The sequence below is a fragment of the Zosterops lateralis genome (genome assembly GCF_965231275.1).
Source record: "Zosterops lateralis genome assembly, chromosome: 23".
In the NCBI taxonomy this organism is placed as follows: domain Eukaryota; kingdom Metazoa; phylum Chordata; class Aves; order Passeriformes; family Zosteropidae; genus Zosterops; species Zosterops lateralis.
This window is the reverse complement of record NC_139783.1, coordinates 102539-126289: the sequence shown is the minus strand read 5'-3', so window position 1 is coordinate 126289 and position 23751 is coordinate 102539. Positions and strand designations below refer to the sequence as shown.

At 51.3% G+C, this 23751-nt stretch overlaps 2 protein-coding genes and 2 long non-coding RNA genes across 7 annotated transcripts; 3 read left to right on the top strand and 1 right to left on the bottom strand.

The window, feature by feature from the left end:
- The first annotated feature begins 16 nt into the window (after positions 1–16).
- On the top strand, positions 17–1146 carry LOC310918374. The gene is made up of 2 exons (XR_014591651.1): positions 17–267; positions 913–1146. It is a non-coding gene; the product is annotated as an uncharacterized lncRNA (long non-coding RNA).
- LOC310918373 lies at positions 175–919 on the bottom strand. The gene is made up of 3 exons (XR_014591650.1): positions 561–919; positions 381–478; positions 175–288 (listed from the first exon to the last, which is right to left on the bottom strand). It is a non-coding gene; the product is annotated as an uncharacterized lncRNA (long non-coding RNA).
- Positions 1147–1982: 836 nt separating the features above from the next.
- On the top strand, positions 1983–13291 carry KPTN (kaptin, actin binding protein). 4 transcript variants are annotated; one of them, XM_083877225.1, is made up of 13 exons: positions 1995–2136; positions 2246–2300; positions 3113–3195; positions 3976–4060; positions 4653–4707; positions 5536–5611; positions 6526–6599; positions 7906–8015; positions 8761–8841; positions 9638–9701; positions 10861–10996; positions 11844–12062; positions 12443–13166. In XM_083877225.1, the coding sequence occupies exons 2-13, from the start codon at positions 2279–2281 to the stop codon at positions 12812–12814; spliced, it is 1377 nt and encodes a 458-aa protein (XP_083733351.1). In that variant the 5' UTR covers positions 1995–2136; positions 2246–2278; the 3' UTR covers positions 12815–13166. The 4 variants fall into 4 exon arrangements, with proteins under 4 accessions (XP_083733352.1, XP_083733350.1, XP_083733353.1 ...); XM_083877226.1 differs by having other exon boundaries at positions 1983–2300; positions 11844–12017; positions 13028–13291; XM_083877224.1 differs by having other exon boundaries at positions 1983–2300.
- A 4515-nt stretch (positions 13292–17806) lies between these two features.
- Positions 17807–22823, top strand: SLC8A2 (solute carrier family 8 member A2; the record flags this gene model as incomplete). The annotated part of the gene is made up of 7 exons (XM_083877287.1): positions 17807–19572; positions 19749–19852; positions 19962–19979; positions 20606–20730; positions 20804–20903; positions 21445–21720; positions 22447–22823. 7 exons carry the CDS (start codon positions 17807–17809, stop codon positions 22821–22823), a joined length of 2766 nt encoding a protein of 921 aa, XP_083733413.1.
- Positions 22824–23751: the final 928 nt, after the last annotated feature.

Below are 23751 nucleotides of genomic sequence, written 5' to 3'. Positions count from 1 at the left end.
GACCTGCGCTGAAAATACATAAATAACCCCAAAATAATCCAAAATAATCCAAATTTATATTTAAAAAAAATATCCCCGGGGAGGAGCAGGATTTGGGCTGAAAAATCCCCAAAAAAACCCAAAATATCCCCAAAATAGCCCCAAATAATCCAAAAATACAGAAAAAAATTCAATATTCCTGGGGAGGAGCAGGACCTGCGCTGAAAACACCCAAAATTATCCCCAAATTTATCCAAAAAAATCCAAATTTATAAAAAAAAATATAATGTCCCCAGGGAGGAGCAGGACCTGCGTTAAAAAATCCCAAAAATAATCCAGATTTATCTGAATTTATCCAAAAAAATCCAGAAAAATAAAATATCCCCGGGGAGGAGCAGGACCTGCGCTGAAAACACCCAAAATAACCCAAAATATCCCCAAAATAATCCAAATTTATATTAAAAAATTTCAATATTCCTGGGGAGGAGCAGGACCTGCGCTGAAAATACATAAATAACCCCAAAATAATCCAAATTTATATAAAAAAATATGATATCCCCGGGGAGGAGCAGGACCTGCACTGAAAAATCCCAAAATTATCCCCCAAATAATCCAAATTTATAAATAAAAATACAAAAAAATCCAAAATTATACAATGTCCCCGGGGAGGAGCAGGACCTGCGCTGAAAAATACATAAATAACCCCAAAATAATTCAAATTTTATTAAAAAAAAATATAATGTCCCCAGGGAGGAGCAGGATTTGGGCTGAAAAATCCCAAAATAACCCCAAAATAATCCAAAATAATCCAAATTTATATTTAAAAAAATATCCCCGGGGAGGAGCAGGATTTGGGCTGAAAAATCCCAAAAAACCCCCAAAATATCCCAAAAATAATAAAAAAAAAATCCAAAAAAGTCCAAAAAAATCCAGTATTCCTGGGGAGGAGCAGGACCTGCACTTAAACCCCCAAAATAACCCAAAAACCCCTCAAAATTCCCCCCTAAAATAAAAAATAAACCCAAAATCCCCCGGAATTGGAGCCTTCCCGACCTTCTGGAACATTCCTGGTCCCCCCTCCCCCTCCTGGGCCTCGTTGGGTTTTTCCTTTTTCCCCAAAATTAAATATTTAATAAAAATATTTTGGCATTTGGAGCCCAAATTTCAGTGTATGGTGATACAGGCTCTCCTATTTTGCATAACCACGCCCACGTCACGCTATACACAATTAGGGTGTATCTCCTAATTTGCATAACCACGCCCAAATTTCAGTGTATATTGATATAGTATGACTCTTATTTGCATAACCACGCCCACATTGTAATATATGGTAATAGAGACCTGGCTCCTATTTGCATGACCACGCCCACATAGTTTTAAAAATAGTAATAAAGCCTATCTCGTAATTTGCATGACCACGCCCACATCATCAAATATAGTAGTAGAGGCCTAGCTCATAATTTGCATAGCCACGCCCACACAGTCACATGTGGTCATAGAGGCCTGACACATAATTTGCATAACCACGCCCGCATCGTTATATATGCAACAAAGGCCTGGCTCTTATTTGCATAACCACACCCATATTTTCACAGATGACACCAGAATCTGTCTCATATTTGCATAGCCACGCCCAATTCCCCCCATACTGCTTTACGTCACGTCTTGTATTTGCATAACCACGCCCACATAGTTGTAAGGTGGCCTGTCTTCTAATTTGCATAACCACGCCCACATAGTTATAGTGGTAAGAGGCCTGTCTTTTAATTTGCATAACCACGCCCACATAGTTATAGTGGTAAGAGGCCTGTCTTTTAATTTGCATAACCACGCCCACATAGTTATAGTGGTAATAGAAGCCGGGGTCCTATTTGCATAACCGCCCACTTTATAACCACGCCCACTTTATAATCCCCGCCCACCCACCCCTGCTCGGGACTCCCGTCGCGCTCTTGTGACGTCACAGCAGCGCGCCGCCTTCCCCTCCGTGAGGGGCCCCGGGGGCCGGGCCCGGTCCCGGTTCTTTCCCCGGTTCTTTCCCCGGTTCTTTCCCCATTTTTCCCCCGTTTTTCCCCGTTTTTCCCCGGCCATGTCGCCGTGGGGCCGCTGCCCGCTGGTGGAGGACAGTTTCAGCCGCCTGGGCTCGCAGAGTAACGTGTACGGGCTGACGGCGCTGCCCGGGGCCGGCGGCGGGGCCGGGAACGGGCCCGGGGGGCTCCTGGCGGCCGCGCTCAAGGGAAAGGTTTTGTTGTTTCGGTATTTGCAGCTCCGGCCCCGCCTCAGGCCGCTGGCCCGGGAGATGCAGTTCACCTACATACCCGGTAAATGGACGCCGGGAGGGGATTTGGGGGAGTTTTGGGATTTTTTTGGGATTTTTAGGGATTTTTTGGGGATTTTTAGGGATTTTTTGGGGGGTTTTAAAGGAATTTTTGAGGGATTTTTTTTGGTAATTTTTGGTAGTTTGGGGGGGAAATTTTGCAATTTTTTGGGGATTTTTTTTAGGGTTTTTTTGGGATTTATTGAGAATTTTTAAAGAATTTTTGAGGGAATTTTAAAAATTTTTTTTGGTAATTTTGGAGGAATTTTTTGGGGATTTTTTTAGGGGTTTTTTGGGGGTTTTTTTAGGGATTTTTTTTTGGAGGATTTTTGGGAGTTTTAACGGGATTTTTGAGGGAATTTTTTGGGATTTTTTTTGGTAATTTTTGAGGGGATTTTTTTTTGGATTTTGAGGGGATTTTGGGGGGAATTTTTTGGGGATTTTTTTGGGATTTATTGGGAATTTAAAGTAAATTTTTGAGGGGATTTTTTGGGGGGGATTTTTTTTTTTTGGGATTTTTATTATTATTATTATTTGGGAATTTTAAAGGAGTTTTTGAGGGATTTTTTTTTTGGATTTTTTGGTAATTTTTGATTTTATTTTGGGGGGTATTTCGGGGTTATTTTTGGAGTATTTTAGGGGGTTATTTTGGGGGTGTTTCGGGGTTATTTTTGGAGTATTTTTTGGGGGTTATTTTGGGTTATTTTTCGGGTTATTTTTGGAGTATTTTGGGGGGTTATTTTGGGGGTATTTAGAGGGTATTTTGGGGTTTATTTTGGTTTATTTTGGGTCTCCCTGACCCCCCTGTCCCCGCAGTGGACGCCGAGATCGTTTCCATCGATTCCTTCCCCAAATCCCCCCCCCAGAGCGGCCTCGTGGTCGGGATCACCTTCATCAAGGTGGGGTGGGGGGTCCTGGGGGGATTTAGGGGAATTTGGGGGGGATTTGGGGGTCCTGGGGGGGATTTGGGGAAATTTTGGGGGGCTCAGAGGGGTTTAGGGGATCCTGGGGGGAAATTTGGGGGTCCCGGGGGGGATTGGGGGAATTTTGGGGGATTTTGGGGGTCCTGGGGGGGATTTGGGGGTCCCAGGGGGGGATTGGGGGATCTCAAAGGGGATTTTGGGGGTCCTGGGGGGAGATTTGGGGGTCTCATAGGAGATTTGGGGAAATTTTGGGGGGTTTGGGGGTCCTGGGGGGGATTTGGGGGGCTCAGAGAGGATTTTGAGGGGGTTTGGGGGGTCTCAAAGGGGATTTGGGGGACTTTTGGGGGGATTGGGGGGTCTCAGAGGGGATTTGAGGGTCCTGGGGGGGGGTTTGGGGGACCTGGGGGGGATTTAGGGGAATTTGGGGGGGATTTGGGGGTCCTGGGGGGGATTTGGGGGTCCCAGGGGGGGATTTGAGGCTCCTGGGGGGGATTTAGGGGAATTTGGGGGGGATTTGGGGGTCCCAGGGGGGGATTTGAGGCTCCTGGGGGGGATTTGGGGGGCCTGGGGGGGGATTTTGGGGGAATTTGGGGGTCTCAGGGGGGTCTCAAAGGCCTCCAGGGGTTTTTGGGGTGGGTTTGGGGGTCCTGGGGGGGGTTTGGGGGGTTCTGGGGGGGGTCTCAGGAGGTTTTGGGGGGATTTTGGGGTCTCTCAGGCTGTTTTTGGGGTGTCTAAGGCTGTTTTTGGGGTCCCCAGGACTCGGGGGACAAGCCCAGCCCTTTCCTGAACATTTACTGCGACTACGAGCCGGGCTGCGAGTTCGACCTCGACTCCGTGGCCCGTGAGAGACCCCGAAAATGGGGATGGGGACCCCGAAAATGGGGCTGGGGGCACCAAAAATGGGGTTTGGGACCCTAAAAATGGGGCTGGGGACCCCAAAAAGGGGGTTGGGACCCCAAAAATGAAATTAGGGATTCAGAAATGGGGTTTGGGACCCCAAAAATGGGGATGGGACCCTAAAAATGGGATTGGGGATCCAGAAATGGGGTTTGGGACCCCCCAATGGGGTTTGGGACCCTCCAAAAGGGGTTTGGGACCCCAAAAAGGGGTTTGGGACCCCCAAAAGGGGTTTGGGACCCCAAAAATGGGGTTTGGGATCCAGAAATGGGGTTTTGGACCCCCAAAAGGGGTTTGAGACCCCAAAACTGGGATTGGGGACCCTAAAAATGGGATTGGGGATTCAGAAATGGGATTGGGACCCCCCAAATGGGGTTTGGGACCCTCCAATGGGGTTTGGGACCCCAAAAAGGGGTTTGGGACCCCCCAAATGGGGTTTGGGACCCTCCAATGGGGTTTGGGACCCCAAAAAGGGGTTTGGGACCCCCCAAATGGGGTTTGGGACCCCCAAAGGCCCAGCCCCCCTTTCCCCCCAGAGAGTTGCCTGAACCTGGAGCTTCGCTTCACCCCCTTCCAGCTCTGCCACGCCCAGTGAGTGCCCGAACCCCAAAATATCCTCCCAAAAAAACCCAAAATCTGCCCAAAAAAAAGCCCAAATCCTCCCAAAAATCCTCCCAAAGAACCTCCCAAAATCCAAAAAAAATCCTCCCAAAAAAACCCCCAAAATCCTCCCAAAATTCCCAAAAAATCCTCCGAAAATAAAAAAAAAAATCCCGAAAAAATTCTCCCGAGATCCCCAAAAAATCCACCCAAAATCCCCCCAAAAATCCTCCCAAAATCCCGAAAAAATCCCCCCAAAATCCCCAAAAAATCCTCCCCAAATCCCCAAGAAATCCACCCTAAAAATCCACCCAAAATCCAAAAAAAATCCCCCAAAAAATCCCCCAAAAATCCCCCCAAAAAATCCCCCACAAAATCCAAAAAAATCCTCCCAAAAGCCAAAAAAAAAATCCCCAAAAAAATCTTCCCAAAATCCCAGAAAATCCCCAAAGAAATCCCCAAAAAATCCCGAAAAATTACCAAAAATCCCCCAAAAAATTCCCCAAAAATTCCCAAAAAAATCCCGAAAAAATCCCCAAAAACCCCCCAAAATCCCCAAAAAATCCCCCAAAAATTAAAAAAAAAAATCCCCAAAAAATCCCCAAAAATCCTCCCAAAAATCCTCCCATAATCCAAGAAAAAAATCCCAAAAAAATCCCCAAAAATCCAAAAAAAATCCTCCTAAAAAATCCCAAAAAAGTCCCCAAAAAATCCGAAAAAACCCCAAAAAAATCCCCCAAAAAATCCCAAAAAAATCCCAAAAAATCCCCCCAAACCCCCCAAATCCCCCCAGACCCCCCTGAGTGTCCCACCCCGCAGGGTCCGGGTGGGGGAGCACCTGGAGACGGTTTTTCTGCTGAGCGGGAACGACCCCGGGATCCACCTCTACAGGGAGGTGAGAGAGACACAGAAATACCCAAAACCTGCCTAGAAAACCCCAAAAAACCCCAAAAAACCAGCCCAAAACAGCCCAAATACACAAAAAAAATCCTCGCACAAAATTGATCCGAAATATAAATATACATGAATATATATGTAAACATGAATGTAGAATAAAATATAAATAATATATAACTATATAATAAATATGTTTGAAGTAGATGATAAATACATAAACAATAGATTAATATGTATAGTATAAAAATATGAATGCAAATACAGAATAAGTATAATTAATAAATATATAGTAATTATATAAAAATATAAGTAGAGAGTAAATATGTGAATAATATATAAGTATATGTGTAATGTAAAAACATTAATATAGAATAGAATATAATCAAGGTAAATATGTATTAAATATATATAAATATAAGTAAATTTATAAATGATAATGATAAATATAAATATGAGAATATAAATATACAACAAAATATAAATAATAGATATGTATGTATTAAGTGTATATGAATATAAGAAGAGAAAAAATATAAATATATATTAAATATATATGAAATATATTAAAACATAATTAGAGAATAAATATATAAATAATATTGAATATATATAAATATAATCAAAGAGTAAATATATAAATAATAGATAAGTATATATAAAAATATAATTGCAGAATAAAATATAAATAGTAGGTAAGTATACATTAATTATATAAAAATATAAGTAGAGAATAAATATGTAAATAATGCATAAATATATATATAATATATAAATATAGAATAAATATATAAATATAGAATAAATATGTAACTATAAATATAGGCTAAAATAAAAGGAATATGGAATAAAATTTCTCCCTCAGGACTTTTCCCAATTTTTTCTAATTTTTTCCCCATTTCTCCCCATGTTCAGAACCCCGGCTCGCACCAGTTTGAGGAGCAGCCGGTGCAGCTGCTCTTCCCGGAGCTGCAGGACGTCCCCAGCACGTACGGCCCTTCCTCACCTTCCTCCTCCTCACCTTCCTCCTCCTCACCTTCCTCCTCACCTTCCTCCTCTGTCTCCTCTTGTCCCATTTTTCTCTGATTTTTCCCTGAATTTTCTCTGATTTTTTCCCTGAATTTTCTCTGATTTTTCCCTGAATTTTCTCTGATTTTTCCCTGAATTTTCTCTGATTTTTTCCCTGAATTTTCTCTGATTTTTCCCTGAATTTTCTCTGATTTTTCCCTGAATTTTCCCCATTTTTTCCCCAATTTCCCCCATTTTTCCCTCCTTTTCCCCATTTTTCCCTCCTTTTCCCCAATTTTTCCCACTTTTCCCCAATTTTTCCCCCAATTTTCCCAGATTTTTCTCCCTTTTCCCAGTGTTCATTTTTCTCCCCAGAGTTCTGTGGCTGCACAGTCACTCCCTGATTCCAAATTTCTCATTTCCCCATTTTTTCCCCATTTTTTCAGTGTTCTCTGGCTGGATATTCACTCCTATTTTTCCCATTTTTCCCAATTTGCCTTTTTTTCCCATTTTGTCCATTTTTTCCCCTATTTGTCAGTGTCCTGTGGCTGAACATTCACTGTTGATTTTCCCAATTTCCCATTTTTTTCCGTTTTCTCTGTTTTTTGCCCATTTTCCCCATTTTATCCCCATTTTTCAGTGTCCTGTGGCTGGATGTGCGGGCCCTAAATGCTGTTTTTTCCCATTTTTGCCCGTTTTTTCCTATTTTCTCCGTTTTTATCCCCATTTTCAGAGTCCTGTGGCTGGACGTGCGGGCCCTGATTCCAAATTTCCCATTTTTTCCCATTTTTTTCCCATTTTTGCCCATTTTCCCCATTTTTCCCCCATTTTTCAGTGTCCTGTGGCTGGACATTCACTGTTGATTTTCCCAATTTCCCATTTTTCCCCGTTTTCCCCGTTTTTTCCCCCATTTCCAGTGTCCTGTGGCTGGACGTGCGGGCCCTGATTCCCATTTTTGCTGTTTTTTCCCATTTTCCCCGTTTTTTCCCCCATTTTTCAGTCTCCTGTGGCTGGACGTGCAGGCCCTGATTCCCATTTTTTCCCATTTTTGCCCATTTTTTCCCATTTTTGCCCATTTTCCCCATTTTTCCCCCATTTTTCAGTGTCCTGTGGCTGGACATTCACTGTTGATTTTCCCAATTTCCCATTTTTCCCTGTTTTCCCCGTTTTTTCCCCCATTTTTCAGGGTGCTGTGGCTGGACGTGCGGCCCTGATTCCCAATTTCCCATTTTTTCCCATTTTTTTCCCATTTTTCCCCATTTTCCCCGTTTTTTCCCCCATTTCCAGGGTGCTGTGGCTGGACGTGCGGCCCCTGCCGGGCTCGGGGCACCGTCTCTCGGCCCTGGGCTGCCAGAGCGGCTTCGTGCGGGCGGCGCGTGTGGACGAGGCCAGCGGGGGTGAGAGAATTCCCCAATTCCCCAAATCCCGAATCCCTGAAATCCCAAAGTTCCTGAATTCCCAAATCCTGAATTCCTGAAATCCCCAAATCCCTGCGTTGTGTGGACGAGGCCAGCGGGGGTGAGAGGGTCCTGAATTCCCCAAATCCCAAATCCCTGAATTCCTGAATTTCTGAATCCCTGAAATCCCTGAAATCCCAAATTCCTGAAATCCCTGAATTCCTGAATTCCTGAAATCCCAAATCCTGAATTCCCTGAATTCCCAAATCCCCAAATCGTGAATTCCCTGAATTTCCAAATCCCAAATTCCCTGAAATCCCTGAATTCCCAAATCTTAAAATCCTGGATTCCCTGAATTCCCAAATCCTGAAATCCCTGAATTCCCTAAATTCCCAAAACCCTGAATTCCCAAATCCCAAAATCCCAAAGTTCCTGAATTCCCAAATTCCTCAAATCCCATTTCCCTGAATCCCAGAAATCCCAATTTCCAAAGTCCCTGAAACCCCAAATCCTTAATTCCCAATTCCCAAAATCCCAAATTCCTCAATTCCTCAAATCCCTGAAATCCCCAAATCCCAAAACCCCTGAATTCCCAAATCCCCAATTTTCATGTTTTTTTCCCCATTTTCCCCCATTTTTTCCCATTTTCCCCCATTTTTCCCCATTTTTTCCCATTTTTTCTCATTTTTCCCCCATTTTCTCCCCGTTTTTTCCCGTTTTCCCCGTTTTTCCCCCCGTTTTGCAGCCGTCCTGCAGAGCTGGAGTGTCCAGCAGGACGGGCCCGTCTCCACCGTGCTGCTCTTCCCCCTGCCCCGGGACGGGAACGGTGAGGGGAAAAATGGGGAAAAAATGGGGAAAAAATGGGGAAAAGATGGGGGAAAAATGGGGAAAAGATGGGGGAAAAATGGGGGAAAAAATGGGGAAAAAACAATGGGAAAAAACGGGGGGAAAAATGGGGAAAAAAGAACAGGAAAAATGGGGAAAAAATGGGGAAGAAATGGGGGAAAAATGAGGGAAAAATGGGGAAAAATGAGGGGAAAAAATGAGGAAAAATGGGGGAAAAAATGAGGAAAAAACAAGGAAAAAATTGGGGAAAAATGGGGAAAAAATGGGGAAAATGGGGGAAAAATGGGGAAAAAACCAGGAACAAAATGGGACTAAAATAAGTGGAAAAAACCAGGGAAAAATAAAGGAATAAAATGGCAGGGGAAGGGAATAAATTGGGGAAAATGGGAATGAAATAGAAAAACTGGGGGAAAAATGGGAATAAAATGGGAAAAAATGGGAATGAAATGGGGAAAAATGGGAATAAAACGGGAAAAAAATCAGGAGAAAAATGGGAAAAAAGGAGGGGGGAAATGAGAAAAAAATGGGAAAAAGTGAGAATAAAACAGGGAAAAAAAGGGGGGGGGGAATTTGGGAAGAAATGGGAATAAAATGGGAATATAATGTGGGGAAAAATGGGGAAAAAAAAACAGGAAGAAAGGGAAAAATACAGGAAAAAAATGGGAAAATGGGGGAAAAATAAGGGAAAAACCTTTTAAACTCTGGGAGATGCCGGGAAAGTTCAAAATTCCCCAAAATGTGGATTTTTCATCCCCGTTTTGCCCTGGAATCCCCAGAGGACCCCGAGGACTCCTGGAGCCTCCTGGTGAGCAGCGCCCTGGAGGCCGCCGTGGTTTATCCGTGAGTCACAAATGACAGAAAATGCCAGAAAAATATCCCAAAAGTGGTCACAAAACAAATAAAAAAATCCCAAAAAAATTCCCCCCAAAATTTAAAAAAAATTCCCCCCAAAATTTAAAAAAAATTCCCCCCAAAATTTAAAAAAATTCCCCTTAAAAATAAAAAAATTCCCAAGAAATTCCCCCCCAAAAAATTTAAAAAAAAAATTCCCCCCAAAATTCCCCCCAAAAAATCCCAAAACTGGTCCAAAAATTAAAAAAAAAAATCCCCAAAAAATTACCCCCCAAAATTAAAAAAAAAATTCACCCCAAAATTTAAAAACATTCCCCTTAAAAATAAAAAAAAAATCCCAAAGAAATTTCCCAAAAAAATTAAAAAAAAAAAAACTCCAAAAATTCCCCCAAAAAATCCCAAAAATGGTCCAAAAATTAAAAAAAAAATTCCCAAAAATATTCCCCGCAAAATTAAAAAAAATTCCCCCCCAAATTTCTCCAAATTCTCCTTAAAAATAAAAAAAACTTCCCCAAGAAATTCCCCACAAAAATTAAAAAAAAACCTCCAAAAATTCCCCCAAAAATTCCCCCGAAAAGTCCCCCAGAAATAATAAAAAAAACCCAAAAAATTCCCCAAAATTTTTTTTAAAAATCCCCCAAAAATGAAAAAAAAAAAGAAAAATCCCCCCAAAATTCTCCTTTCAAATCCCCCCCCAAATTTCCCAAAAAAAGAAAAAAAATCCCCATAAAATTCTTGGGATTTTTTTTTTTTTTTTTAAATTTTGGGGGAATTTGAGAATTGTGTGAATTTTGTGAATCCTGGGTTTTCCCCAGGGTGGATCCTGTGGAAAACTGAGATTGTGGAGCCTCATTTTGGGGTAAAAATCACTAAAAAAATGACAAAAACACTGGGGAATTTTTGTTAAATTTGTGGGAATTTTTATTAAATTGTGTGAATTTAGTGTGAATATTGTGAATTTTGTGGGAATTTTTTGTGAATTTTGGGAATTCTGGTTTTCCCCAGTCGGGTCTTGTGGAAAACTGAGATTCTGGATCCTCATTTGGGGTAAAAATCACTAAAAAAAACAGAAAAAACTGGGGAATTTTTGGGAATTTTTATTAAATCGTGTGAATACTGTGAATTTAATGTGAATTGTTTCCCCCAGGGGTATTTTGAGGCGGGGGCTGTCCCTGCCCCGGCCCCTCCCCGGCAGCCGCGGCTCCGACTCCGTTCTCTGCGCCAAAGTCACCGACGTCGACCTGGACGGGCGCCCCGAGATCCTGCTGGGCACCTACGGACAGGTGGGGCCTTCCGGAACCTTCCGGAACGTTCCGGGATGTTCTGGGACGTTCCGGGATGTTTCGGGACGTTCCCCAATGAGCCCCCCCCGAAAATCCCAAAGATGTTTTATCCCCAAATCTCAGAAAATCCACCCTCCAATTTTCCCCCAAATTTTCCCAAATTTTTTCCCAAATTTTCCTCAATTTTCCCTCAATTTTTCCCCAATTTTTTCCCAAATTTTTCCCAAATTTTTCCTCAAGTCTTACCCAATTTTCCTCAAATTTTCCCCAAATTTCCTCCCCAAGTTTTCCCCAATTTTCCCTCAAGTTTTCCCCAATTTTCCCTCAAGTTTTCCCCAATTTTCCCCAAATTTTCCCCAATTTCCCCCCAATTTTCCCCCAATTTCCCTCGAAATTTTCCCCAATTTCACCCGATTTCTCCTCCCAAATTTTTCCTTATTTTCCCCCCAATTTCCCTCAATTTTCTCCCAATTTCCCCCAAATTTTCCCTCCAATTTTCCCCCCAAATTTCCTCCCAAATTTTCCAATTTTTCCCCCAATTTTCCCCCATATTTTCCCCCCAAAATTCCCAGTTTTCCCCAAATTTCCCCCAATTTTCCCCCGATTTCCCCCCAAATTTTCTCCTAATTCCCCCAAATTTTCCCCAATTTCTCCCCCCAAATTTTCCAATTTTCCCACAAATTTCCTCCCAATTTTCTGAATTTTCCTCCAATTTTCCCCCCAATTTCACCCAATTTCTCCCCCCAATTTTTTCTTTATTCTCCCCAATTTTCCCCCAATTTTCCCCGATTTTTTTCCCCAAATCCCCCATTTCTCCCCGCCCTGACCCCCCTGTCTCTCTCCCCAGGAGCTGCTCTGTTACAAACACTCCGGGGACGATTCGGGGGGTTTTGGGCAATTCCGGCCGCTCTGGTCGCGCCGGTTCCCCTCCCCCCTCCTGGCGCTGCAGCCGCTGGACCTGACGGGGGATGGGCTGGAGGAGCTGGCCGTGGTCTGCCTGGGGGGGCTGCACGTGCTGCAGGTGACTCAAATACCAAAATTCACAAAAATTCCCAAAAGTTCCCCGGTCTTGACCCCGAATTCCCGCGGTTTTCCCAAAAAATCCCTTTTTTTAAACTTTTTTTTGGGGTTTTCCCAAAAAAATCCCATTTTTTTCATCAATTTTTTGGGTTTTTGCCACAAAATCCCTTTTTTCCCGTAATTTTTTTGGGTTTTCCCAAAATATTCCCTATTTTTTGGGGGTTTTCCCAAAAAAATCCCTTTTTTTTCCGTCTTTTTTTGGGTTTTTGCCACATTTTGGGGTCTCTGGGCGAAATTCCCCCCCGAATTCCCACAGTTTTCCCCAAAAAATCCTTTTTTTCCCGTTGTTTTTTTGGGTTTTTGTCACATTTTGGGTCTCTGGGTGAAATTCCCCAAAATTCCCCAAAATTCCCCCACCCCAGGGAGGCCCCGACCCCGAATTCCCACGGTTTTCCAAAAAAAATCCCATTTTTTTTCGACTTTTTTTTGGGTTTTTGCCACATTTTGGGGTGTCCGAGTGAAATTCCCCGAAATTCCCAAAAATTCCCAAAAATTCCCTCCAAAGGGAATTTGGGGCCCCAGCCCCAAATCCTGGGGTTTCCCCAAATTTCCTGGAGTTTTTCCCCAAATTTCCAAGTTTTTCTCCAAATTCCTGAATTTTTTTCCCCCCAAAATTCCTGGAGGTTTTTCCCCAAATTTTTGAGGAGTTTTTTTTTTTCCCCAAAATTTGAATTTTTTCCCCAAAATTTTTGGGGTTTTTTCCTCAAAATTTTTGATTTTTTTTCCCAAAATTTCTGATTTTTTTCCCCAAAATTTCTGATTTTTTTTTCCCCAAATTTTGAATTTTTTTCCCAAATTTTGAATTTTTTCCCCCAAATTTGAATTTTTTCCCCAAATTCCCGTTTTTCCCCCAATTCCAGGGCCGGGATCCACCTCTGGCTGTGGGAGGGGAGACCCCAAATTTATGTTTTTCCCCAAAAATGCCCAAATTTCCCCCAAATCTCTCCCCAGCACAGCCTGGAGCCGACGGCGCGGCTGCTCCGGGAGCGGCTCCGGAGGGAGGTGCAGAAAAAACGGGAAAAAAACCGGGAAAAATCCCAAAATCTGCCCCAGGAGGAGGAAAAAAAGGAGGAAGAGGAAAATCCCGACACGCCCCAAAAAACTGCGGAATCGCAATAAAAATATTCCTAAAATTTATTAGAAAATTATTTAAAAAAAATACAAAAAACGTGTCCTGGTGTGGCTGGAATTCCAGGGAATCCCAAAAAAAAGGGTCTGGGGGGAATTTGGGGGGTCTGGGGAGGGTTTTTGGAGGATTTGGGGGGTCCCAAAAAGGTCCTGGGGGATTTTGGGGTCCCCAGGGGGGGTTTGGGGTCCCCAAAAGGGTCTGGGGGGATTTTGGGGGGTCTGGGGAGGGATTTTGAAGGATTTTGGGGCCCCAAAAGGGTCCTGGGGGATTTTGGGGTCCCCAAGGGAAATTTGGGGGTCCTGGGGCAATTTGGGGTGTCCAAAAGAGTCTGGGGGGGATTTGGGGGTCCCAAAAAGGGTCCCCAGGGGGGTTTTTGGGGGGTCCTGGGGTGATTTGGGGTCCCCAAAATGATCTCGGGGGGATTTGGGGGGTCCCAGGAGGAGATTTGGGGGATTTGGGGGGGTCCCGAAAAGGTCCTGGGGGATTTTGGGGTCCTCAGGGGGGTGTTTTGGGGGTCCTGGGGCGATTTCGGGTCCCCAAAAAGGCCCTGGGGAGATTTGGGGTCCCCAAGAGGGTCCCCAGGGGGAGGATTTGGGGTCTGGGGGTGGTTTGGAGGAATTTGGGGAGGGTTTGGGGGTCCCTAAAAGCTCCGGGGGGTCCTGGGAGGGAATTTGGGGGATTTTGGGGTCCCAGGGGAATTGGGGGAGGATTTTGGCCCCAAAAGGCTCTGGGGGGCTTTTGGGGGGTCCCCGAATGTGCCGAGACCCCAAATTTGGGGGGACCCCAAATTGAGGGGAGGGGCTGGGGGGTCCCTAAAGGGATTTTTTGGGAATTCCTGATGAATTTTGGGGTTCCGGGGGGGGATTTTTGGGGTTCAGGGGGATTTTTGGGGTTCCCGGGTGTGAATTTTGGGGGGGGTCCCGGGGGGGCGTGTCCAGGCTCGCGGAGGGGGCGTGGCCGGTCCCGCCCCTCCCCCCCGCCCCGCCCCTCCCCCCCCCCCCAATGGAGCTTTAACGGCGGCGGCGGCGGGAGCGGACCCGGGGGAGAACAGGTGAGATTGGGGGGGGGGGGGGATCCCCAAAACCCCCCCGGGACCCCCCGCCCCTCCTCCACCCCCCAAACCCCCCCCTCCCCCCACCGCGATTTTTTTTTTTTTTTGTGGGGGGGTTAAAAAAAATCGGCGAATTTGGGGGCGCGAAGGGGGGGGAGGGGCGGGGGTCGCTCCCACGGGGTGGGGGAGGGGAGGGAGGGACCAGCCCCTTCCCCAAATTCCCCAAAATTCCCCCAAAAAATCGCCGGGAATTGGGGAAAAAAAAAAAAATTCCCAAGATCGCGCTGGGAACAGGTGGGTGGGGGGGGGGGCGGCTTTCCGCCCGAAATTCCCCCCAAAACCCCCCGATTTCCCCCCAAAATCCCCGCGGGTTCCCCTCGATTCCCCCCAATTTTCCTGATTTTCCCCCCATTTTCCCCTTTTTTCCCCCAAAAAACCCCGGAATTCCCTTTTTTTTCCCCAAAAAATTCCCCATTTTTTCCCCCACTTAAATCCCCGTTTTCTTTTCCCTCAAAATCCCCTTTCTTATCCCCAAAAAAAATCCTCCCCCGGGTTCCTTCAAATTCCCCCATTTTTTTTTCTTTTTTTTTCCCTCAAATTTCCCCCAAAATTCCCCCAAATTTCTCTCATTTCCCTCCCAAAATTCCCCCGAATTTCCTTGGATTTCCTCCCCAAAACCCCCCAAAATTTTCCCCCAAATCCCCCAAAATCCCCTCGATCCCCTCCCCCCCAAAAATTTCCCTGGAATTCCCAAATTTCTCCCGAATTTCCTCACGATTTTTCCCCAAAAAAATCTCCTAAAAAAAAAATTTCTCATTTTTCTCCCCCGAAGGCCCAAAAAATTCCTCCACGTTTTTTTTTCCCCCAAATTCCCACGGAAATCCCACGTTTCAGGCTCCAAATTCCAAAATTCTGCCAAATTTCATCAATTCTTTATCAAAATTCCACAAAATTCTCCCCATTTTCCCTGAATTCCCCCAAATTTTCCCTGAATTTCATCTCAATTCCCCCAATTTTCCCCAAAATTCTCCCCATTTTCCCCCAATTCTCCCAATTTTCCCAAAATTTCTCCCCATTTTGGCCCAAATTCCCTGAATTCCCCCAAATTCCCCCAAATTTTCCCAGATTTCCCCCAATTTTTCCTGAATTCCCTCAAATCTCCCAAATCCCTTCAATTCCTACAATTTCCCCCCCCAAAATTCCTTTGATTCCTTCAAATCTTCCCCCAAATTCCTCAAATTTCCCCAAAATTTCCTCCAAATCTCCCAAATTCCTTCAATTTCCCCCCAAATCTCCCAAATTCCTGCGGATTTTCTCCCAAATTCCCCCAAAAATCCCAGAATTTCCCCCCCAAAATTTCCCCCCAAATCCCTTTTTCCCTCTGTCGGATCCCCCCCCTTTGGAAAACCCCCGGATTTGTCCTAAATCCTGGATTTTTTTCCCCAAAATCCCTTCGGATTTTCTCAAATCCTCCAGAAAAAAAAAAAAAAAAAGAAAAAGAAAAAAAAATCCGCAGGTTTTTTATTTGAGGGAAAAACCGGAATTTGGTTCCCAAAAATGTCAATTTTGGGGGAAATTCTCGGGAATTCGGGATTTATCCTCCCCCCGGAGTTTGGGAAATTTGGGATTTCGGGGCCTCGATTTGGGGGAAAATCCCGGGAAATGGGGAAAATCCTCGGGATGGAGGAAAATCCCCAAATCTGGGGCAAATCTGGAGGGATTTGGGAAAATCCCTGAGCGGCCCCGGGGGGGGGGGGGGGTTAATTAATGGGGGGCACCGAGGGGGCGGTAATTAATTAATGGGGGGGGGTGCCCCATAATGAGCTCTGGGGCAGAGCTGGGGGGCAGGATCCATGGGTGAGGATCTATGGGGCAGGATTCTGTGGGTCAGGGATGATCTATGGGGCCAGGGATGGATCTATGGGGTCAGGATCCATGGATGAGGATCTTTGGGTCAGGGATCTTTGGGTCGGGGATCTCTGGGGCAGGATGAGAGCTGTGGGTCACTGCTCTATGGGTCAGGGGGTATCTATGGGGTCAGGGATGGATCTATGGGTCAGGATCCATGGGTGAGGATTCTGTGTCAGAGATCTGTGGGTCCAGTGGGATCTGTGGATTAGGGATGGATCTGTGGGTCAGGGATCTGTGGGTCAGGGATCCATGGATGAGGATTCTGTGTGTAAGAGATCTGTGGGTCAGGGATGATCTATGGGGTCAGGATCCATGGGTGAAGATCTATGGGTCACGGATCCTTGGGTCAGGGATGATCCTGGGTCCAGGGATGATCCGTGGGTCAGGATGGATCTGTGGGTCAGGATGGATCTGTGGGTCAGGGGGATCCGTGGGTCAGGGGGATCTGTGGGTCAGGGGGATCTGTGGGTCAGGATTCTGTGTGTCAGAGATCTGTGGGTCAGGGATGATCCATGGGATCTGTGAGGTCAGGGGGGATCTTTGGGTCCAGGGATGATCCGTGGGTGAAGGAGGATCTGTGGGTCTGGTGGGATCTCTGGGTCAGGATGGATCCATGAGTCAGGGACGGATCCATGAGTCAGGATGGGATCCATGGGTCAGGATGGGATCTTTGGGTCAGGATGGGATCTGCGGGTCAAGGGGGATCTGTGGGTCAGGATTCTGTGTCAGAGATCTGTAGGTCAGGATTTTGTGGGTCAGGATTCTGTGGGTCAGGGATGATCTGTGGGTCAGGGATGGCTCTGTGGGGTCAGGGGGGTCCGTGGGTCTGGTGGGATCTGTGGGGTAAGGGATGATCTATGGGATCTGTGTGTCAGGGATGGATCTATGGGTCACTGCTCTATGGGTCCGGGATGATCTATGGGATCTATGGGGTCCAGGGGGATCTGTGGGGTCAGGGATGATCTGTGGGGTCAGGATGAGATCTATGGGTCCGGTGGGATCTATGGGGTAAGGGATGATCTGTGGGGTCCGGGGGCTCCTCGCCCCCCGCCGGCCCCGGGCCCCGCCCCGTCCCCTCCCCCGGCCCGGTTTCCATGGGAACCGCGCGTTGCCGAGGAGGAGCCGGAGCCGCCCCCGCACCGAAACCCCCGGAGCCGGACCCGAGCCAGAATGAGCCCAAACCGAGCCAAAATGAGCCCAAACCGAGCCAAAACGGGGCCAGACCCTGACCCACACCTGATCCCACACCTGACCCACAGATCCCGCCCCCGTGGATCCATCCCGTACCCCACATCCCACACGCCCTGTCCCAAATCCCAAATCCCACACCCCAAATCCCCCATTCTGACCCCAAATCCCCCATTCTGACCCCACGTCTCCCCCACAGGCTCCTGGCAGGGCGCCACGGCTGTGCCCCATATCCCTGATCCCACATCCCACACCCCAAATCCCCAAATCCCATTTTTTCACCCCATTTCCCCCCCCAGGCTCCTTCTGGCACGGCGCTGGGCTCGGCACTGGTGGCCTGGCTGTGCCCCATATCCCACACCCCATGTCTCACACCCCAAATCCCTATTCTGACCCCAAATCCCACATCCCTGACCCTGTTTTCCCCCCCAGGCTCCTTCCGGGGGGCGCCATGGCGGCGCTGGGCCCGGCGCTGGCGGCCTGGCTGCTGCTGAGCCCCAGCGGCGCCGGCAGCACCGGCAGCTCCTCCGGCGTGGCCGAGAGCCCCAACAACGGGACGTGCCGGGGCTCGGCGCGGTGCCAGCCCGGCGTCCTCCTGCCCGTCTGGCAGCCCGACGAGCCGGCGGCCGGCGACAAGGCGGCGCGGGCCATCGTCTACTTCGTGGCCATGATGTACCTGTTCCTGGGCGTGTCCATCATCGCCGACCGCTTCATGGCCTCCATCGAGGTGATCACGTCGCGGGAGAAGGAGATCACCGTCACCAAGGCCAACGGCGAGACCAGCGTGGGCACCGTGCGCATCTGGAACGAGACCGTCTCCAACCTGACGCTGATGGCCCTGGGCTCCTCGGCGCCCGAGATCCTCCTGTCGCTCATCGAGGTCTGTGGGCACCGTTTCCAGGCCGGGGAGCTGGGCCCCGGCACCATCGTGGGCAGCGCCGCCTTCAACATGTTCGTGGTGATCGCCGTGTGCGTCTACGCCATCCCGGCGGGCGAGAGCCGCCGCATCAAGCACCTGCGCGTCTTCTTCGTCACGGCCTCCTGGAGCATCTTCGCCTACATCTGGCTCTACCTCATCCTGGCCGTCATCACGCCGGGCGTGGTGCAGGTGTGGGAGGCCTTCCTCACCCTGCTCTTCTTCCCGGCCTGCGTGGTCTTCGCCTGGGCGGCCGACAAGAGGCTGCTCTTCTACAAGTACGTCTACAAGCGCTACCGCGCCGACCCGCGCAGCGGCATCATCATCGGCACCGAGGCCGAGCGCCCCACGCCCAAAGACCTGGAGGCCGACGGCGGCTTCCCCCCGGCGCTGCCCGAGGCCGAGCCCGGCGTGGTCTCCCCGTCGCCGACGCCGGAGGAGAAGGAGCTGGACGAGAGCCGGCGCGAGGTCATCCAGATCCTGAAGGACCTGAAGCAGAAGCACCCGGAGAAGGAGCTGGAGCAGCTGATGGACGCCGCCAACTACATGGCTCTGGTCCACCAGCAGAAGAGCCGGGCCTTTTACCGCATCCAGGCCACCCGGCTGATGACCGGCGCCGGCAACGTGCTCAAGAAACACGCGGCCGAGGCGGCGCGGCGCTCGCCGGCCCTGCCGGGGGAGGAGGACGAGGACGACGAGGAGGACGAGGCCTGCAGCCGCATCTTCTTCGAGCCGTGCCTGTACCACTGCCTGGAGAACTGCGGCTCGGTGACGCTGGCCGTGGCCTGCCAGCAGGGCCTGGGCGCCAACCAGACCTTCTACGTGGATTTCCGCACCGAGGACGGCTCGGCCAAGGCGGGCTCGGACTACGAGTACAGCGAGGGCACGCTCATCTTCAAGCCCGGGGAGACGCGCAAGGAGCTGGCCATCGGCATCATCGACGACGACATCTTCGAGGAGGACGAGCACTTCTTCGTGCGGCTGCTGAACCTGCGCGTGGGCGACGCCGAGGGCATGTTCGAGGCCGACTCCGAGGACCACCCCAAGGGCAAGCTGGTGGCGCCGCTGGTGGCCACGGTGACCATCCTGGACGACGACCACGCCGGCATCTTCGGGTTCCGGGAGCGGTCGGTGCGGGTCAGCGAGTGCCAGGGCCACGTGGAGGTGACGGTGGTGAGGAGCTCCGGGGCGCGCGGCACCGTCATGGTGCCCTTCCGCACCGTGGAGGGCACGGCCCGCGGCGGAGGAGTCGACTACGAGGACGCCAGCGGAGAGCTGGAGTTCCGCAACGACGAGACGGCGTGAGGAGGGGACGGGGGGGACCTGGGGAGGGGCGGGGTGAGGGGTGGGAGAGGATGAGGATGGAGGGAGGGAGGGAGGGATGGATGGAGGGATGGATGGATGGATGGATGGTGATGATGACGATGACAATGCTGCCCCTGACGCCGTGGCCGCCCCGTTGTCCCTCTGGCCGCAGGAAGACGCTGCAGGTGAAGATCGTTGACGACGAGGAGTACGAGAAGAAGGAGAATTTCTTCATCGAGCTGGGGACGCCGCGCTGGCTCAAGCGTGGTATCTCGGGTACGGGGACACCGAGGGAGGGGACACCGAGGGAGGGGACACCGAGGGAGGGGACACCGAGGGAGGGGATGCTGGGGGTCTCACCACTGTCCCTCCCCTCTCTCCTCAGCTCTTCTGCTCGCCCAAGGTAGGAGCCTTCGGCCTCGGACACGTCCCATGACCATGGATGTCCCCATGACCGTGTATGTCGCCGTGTCCCCACGCCGTGTGCTCATGCCAGGTCCCTGTGACCCCGTGACGTGTCCCCGTGTCATTGTCCTCATGGCCCCACATCGTGTCCCCACATCGTGTCCCCACATCGTGTCCCCATGGCCCTGTGATGTGGCCCTGTGTTGTGTCCCCATGTCCCCACACCGTGTTCCCGTGTCCCTGTGCCATCCCTGGTGATGTCCCCATGTTCCCACACCGTGTCCCCGTGCTGCACCCAGTGATGTCCCCATGTCCCATCCCGTGTCCCCGTGTCCCTGTGCTGTCCCCGGTGATGTCCCCATGTCCCCACACCGTGTTCCTGTGTCCCCGTGCTGTCCCTGTGGTGTCCCCATGTCCCCACACCGTGTCCCCGTGTCCCTGTGCTGTACATGGTGGTGTCCCCGTGTCCCCACACCTTGTCCCCACACCATGTCCCCAGTGGCGTCCCTGTGTCCCCACACCGTGTCCCTGTGATGTCCCCATGTCCCCTGTGCTGTCCCCGTGTCCCCACACCATGTCCCCAGTGGTGTCCCCGTGTCCCCACACCATGTCCCCACCCGGCAGGGGACGGCGAGCGGCAGCTCTCGGCCGAGGAGGAGGAGGCGCGGCGAATTGCCGAGATGGGCAAACCCATCCTGGGCGACAACCGGCGCCTCGAGGTCGTCATCGAGGAGTCCTACGACTTCAAGGTGACCCTGGGGACGCTGGGGGACGCTGGGGACGCCCAGGGGACGTGGCCTGACTGTCCCCTGTTGTCCCCAGAACACGGTGGACAAGCTGATGAAGAAAACCAACCTGGCCACCGTCATCGGCACCCACTCGTGGCGAGAGCAGTTCCTGGAGGCCATCACCGTCAGCGCAGGTGGCACTGGGGTCCCCGATGTCCCCGGGGTGTCCCCACACCATCCTCGGGGTCACCGTCAGCGCAGGTGGCACTGGGGTCCCCGATGTCCCCGGGGTGTCCCCACACCATCCTCGGGGTCACCGTCAGCGCAGGTGGCACTGGGGTCCCTGATGTCCCCGGGGTGTCCCCTGAACATCCTCAGGGTCACATTGCAGGTGGCACTGGGCTCCCCGATGTCCCCGGGGTGTCCCCACACCATCCTCAGTGTCACATTGCAGGTGGCAGAGGGTCCCCAGTGTCCCCTTGGTGTCCCCAAGGTCCTCCCACCTTGCCCAGGGTCCCCTTTGGCCACCGCCTTGGTGCCACCACCGTGGTGACCCCAACCTTGCTGCCACCACCTTGGGGACCTCGACCCTGATGCCACCATCGCGGTGTCCCCCAGTCCTGGTGACCCCCAAAGCCCCCCAGCCCTGCTGTCCCCCCACCCTGGTGCCACCCCCCCCAAAGCCCCCCAGCCCTGCTGTCCCCCCACCCCGGTGACGCCCCTGTGCCCCCGCAGGTGACGAGGACGAGGACGACGAGGGCCGCGAGGAGCGGCTGCCGTCGTGCTTCGACTACGTCATGCACTTCCTGACGGTGTTCTGGAAGGTTCTGTTCGCCTGCGTCCCCCCCACGGCGCTGCTGGGGGGCTGGGCCGCCTTCGGGGTCTCCATCCTGCTGCTGGCGCTGCTGACGGCGCTCATCGGGGACCTGGCCGCGCACTTCGGCTGCACCCTGGGCCTCAAGGACTCCGTCAACGCCGTGGTCTTCGTGGCCCTGGGCACCTCCATCCCTGGTGAGGGACATTGGGGGTGTTGGGGACATCCTGGGGACATCACAGGGACATTGGGGACATCACAGGGACATTGGGGACATGGTGGGGATGTGAGGATGAGGGGACAGGACAAGGGACAGGGACCCAAGGACTCGGTCAATGCCGTGGTCTTCGTGGCCCTGGGCACCTCCATCCCCGGTGAGGGGCTCTGGGGGCGCTGGGGACATCCTGGGGACATCACAGGGACATTGGGGACATTGTGGGGACATCACCGGGGACACTGGGGACATCACAGGGACATTGGGGACATGGTGGGGATGTTGGGGATAAAGGGACCTTGGGGAGACGGGGATGTGGGACAGGATAAGGGACAGGGAGCCAAGGGCTCGGTCAGTGTTGTGTTTTCATTGTCACCTTCAACACCCCCAAAGTCCCCAACGTGTCCAATGTCACCAACATCCTGTCCCCGATGTCCCGCTGACCTGCCAATGTCCTGATTGTCCCCAATGGTCCCAACACCCCCAAATGTCCCCAACATGCCCAATGTCCCCAACACCCCTGATGTCCTGATTGTCCCTAATGTCCTGATTGTGCCCAATGTCCCAATGGTCCCAACAGCCCCAAATGTCCCCAAGACCCCTGATGTCCTCCTGATTGTCCCCAACGCCCCCAACCCCCCTGCTGTCCCGACTGTCCCCAGCGCCCCCTCAGCCCTCCCTGTCCCCCCTGACGCCCCTGTCCCCCCAGACACCTTCGCCAGCCGCGTGGCCGCCCTGCAGGACCCCTGCGCCGACGCCTCCATCGGCAACGTCACCGGCTCCAACGCCGTCAACGTCTTCCTGGGGCTGGGGCTGGCCTGGTCGGTGGCCGCCGTCTACTGGGCGGCTCAGGGACGTCCCTTCCTGGTGCCCCCCGGCACGCTGGCCTTCCCCGTCACCCTCTTCACCATCTTCGCCTTCCTGGCCATCGCCGTGCTGCTCTGGCGGCGCCGGGCGCCCATCGGGGGCGAGCTGGGGGGGCCCCGCGCCCCCAAAGTGCTGACGGCCGGGCTCTTCCTGCTGCTCTGGCTGCTCTACGTGCTCTTCGCCAGCCTGGAGGCCTATTGCCACATCCAGGGCTTCTGAGCGGGGGAAACGGGGGGACTGGGGGGGACTGGGGGGACTGGGGGAACTGGGGGAACAATGGGGATGAGGACAGGGGTCAGCTGGAGTCACCCCAGAGCTCTTCTTGGCCAGCCTGGAGGCCTACTGCCACATCCAGGGCTTCTGAGAGGGGAAACGGGGGCACTGGGGGGACTGGGACGGACTGGGGGGACTGTGGGGATGAGGACAGGGGTCAGCCAGAGTCACCCCAGAGCTCTTCTTGGCCAGCCTGGAGGCCTACTGCCACATCCAGGGCTTCTGAGGGGGGAAACGGGGGCACTGGGGGGACTGGGGGCACTGGGGGGGCTGGGGGACACACTGGGGACAAGGACAGAGGGGATGGGGGACACTCTGTGACAACTCAGAGCTCTTCTTGGCCAGCCTGGAGGCCTACTGCCACATCCAGGGCTTCTGAGAGGGGAAATGGGGGGACTGGGGGCACTGGGACGGACGGGGGGGACTGTGGGGATGAGGACAGGGGTCAGCCAGAGTCACCCCAGAACTCTCCTTGGCCAGTCTGGGGATCTTGTCACATTCAGGGTTTGGACTGGGGGGACTGGGAGCAACTGGGGGGACTGGGCTGTACTGGGAGCACTGGGGGCACTGGGAGGGACTGGGAGGGACTGGGAGGGACTGGGAGCACTGGGAGGGGCTGGGGGACACACTAGGGACAGGGACAGGGGGACAGGAGTCACCCTGTGACATCCCACAGCCCCTCCCAGTCCCCACGGCCACATCCCGGGGCTCTGACTGGGAGCACTGGGGGCACTGGGCTGTACTGCGAGCACCGGGCATTACCACGGGCCAGCAGGGGGCGACAGCAGGGGACAAGGACGGGTCCTCGGGGTCCCCCCCGATGTTCCCGGGTCACTTTTGGGGTTCCCCTTTCTCCCCTCAGGGTCTCCCTGCC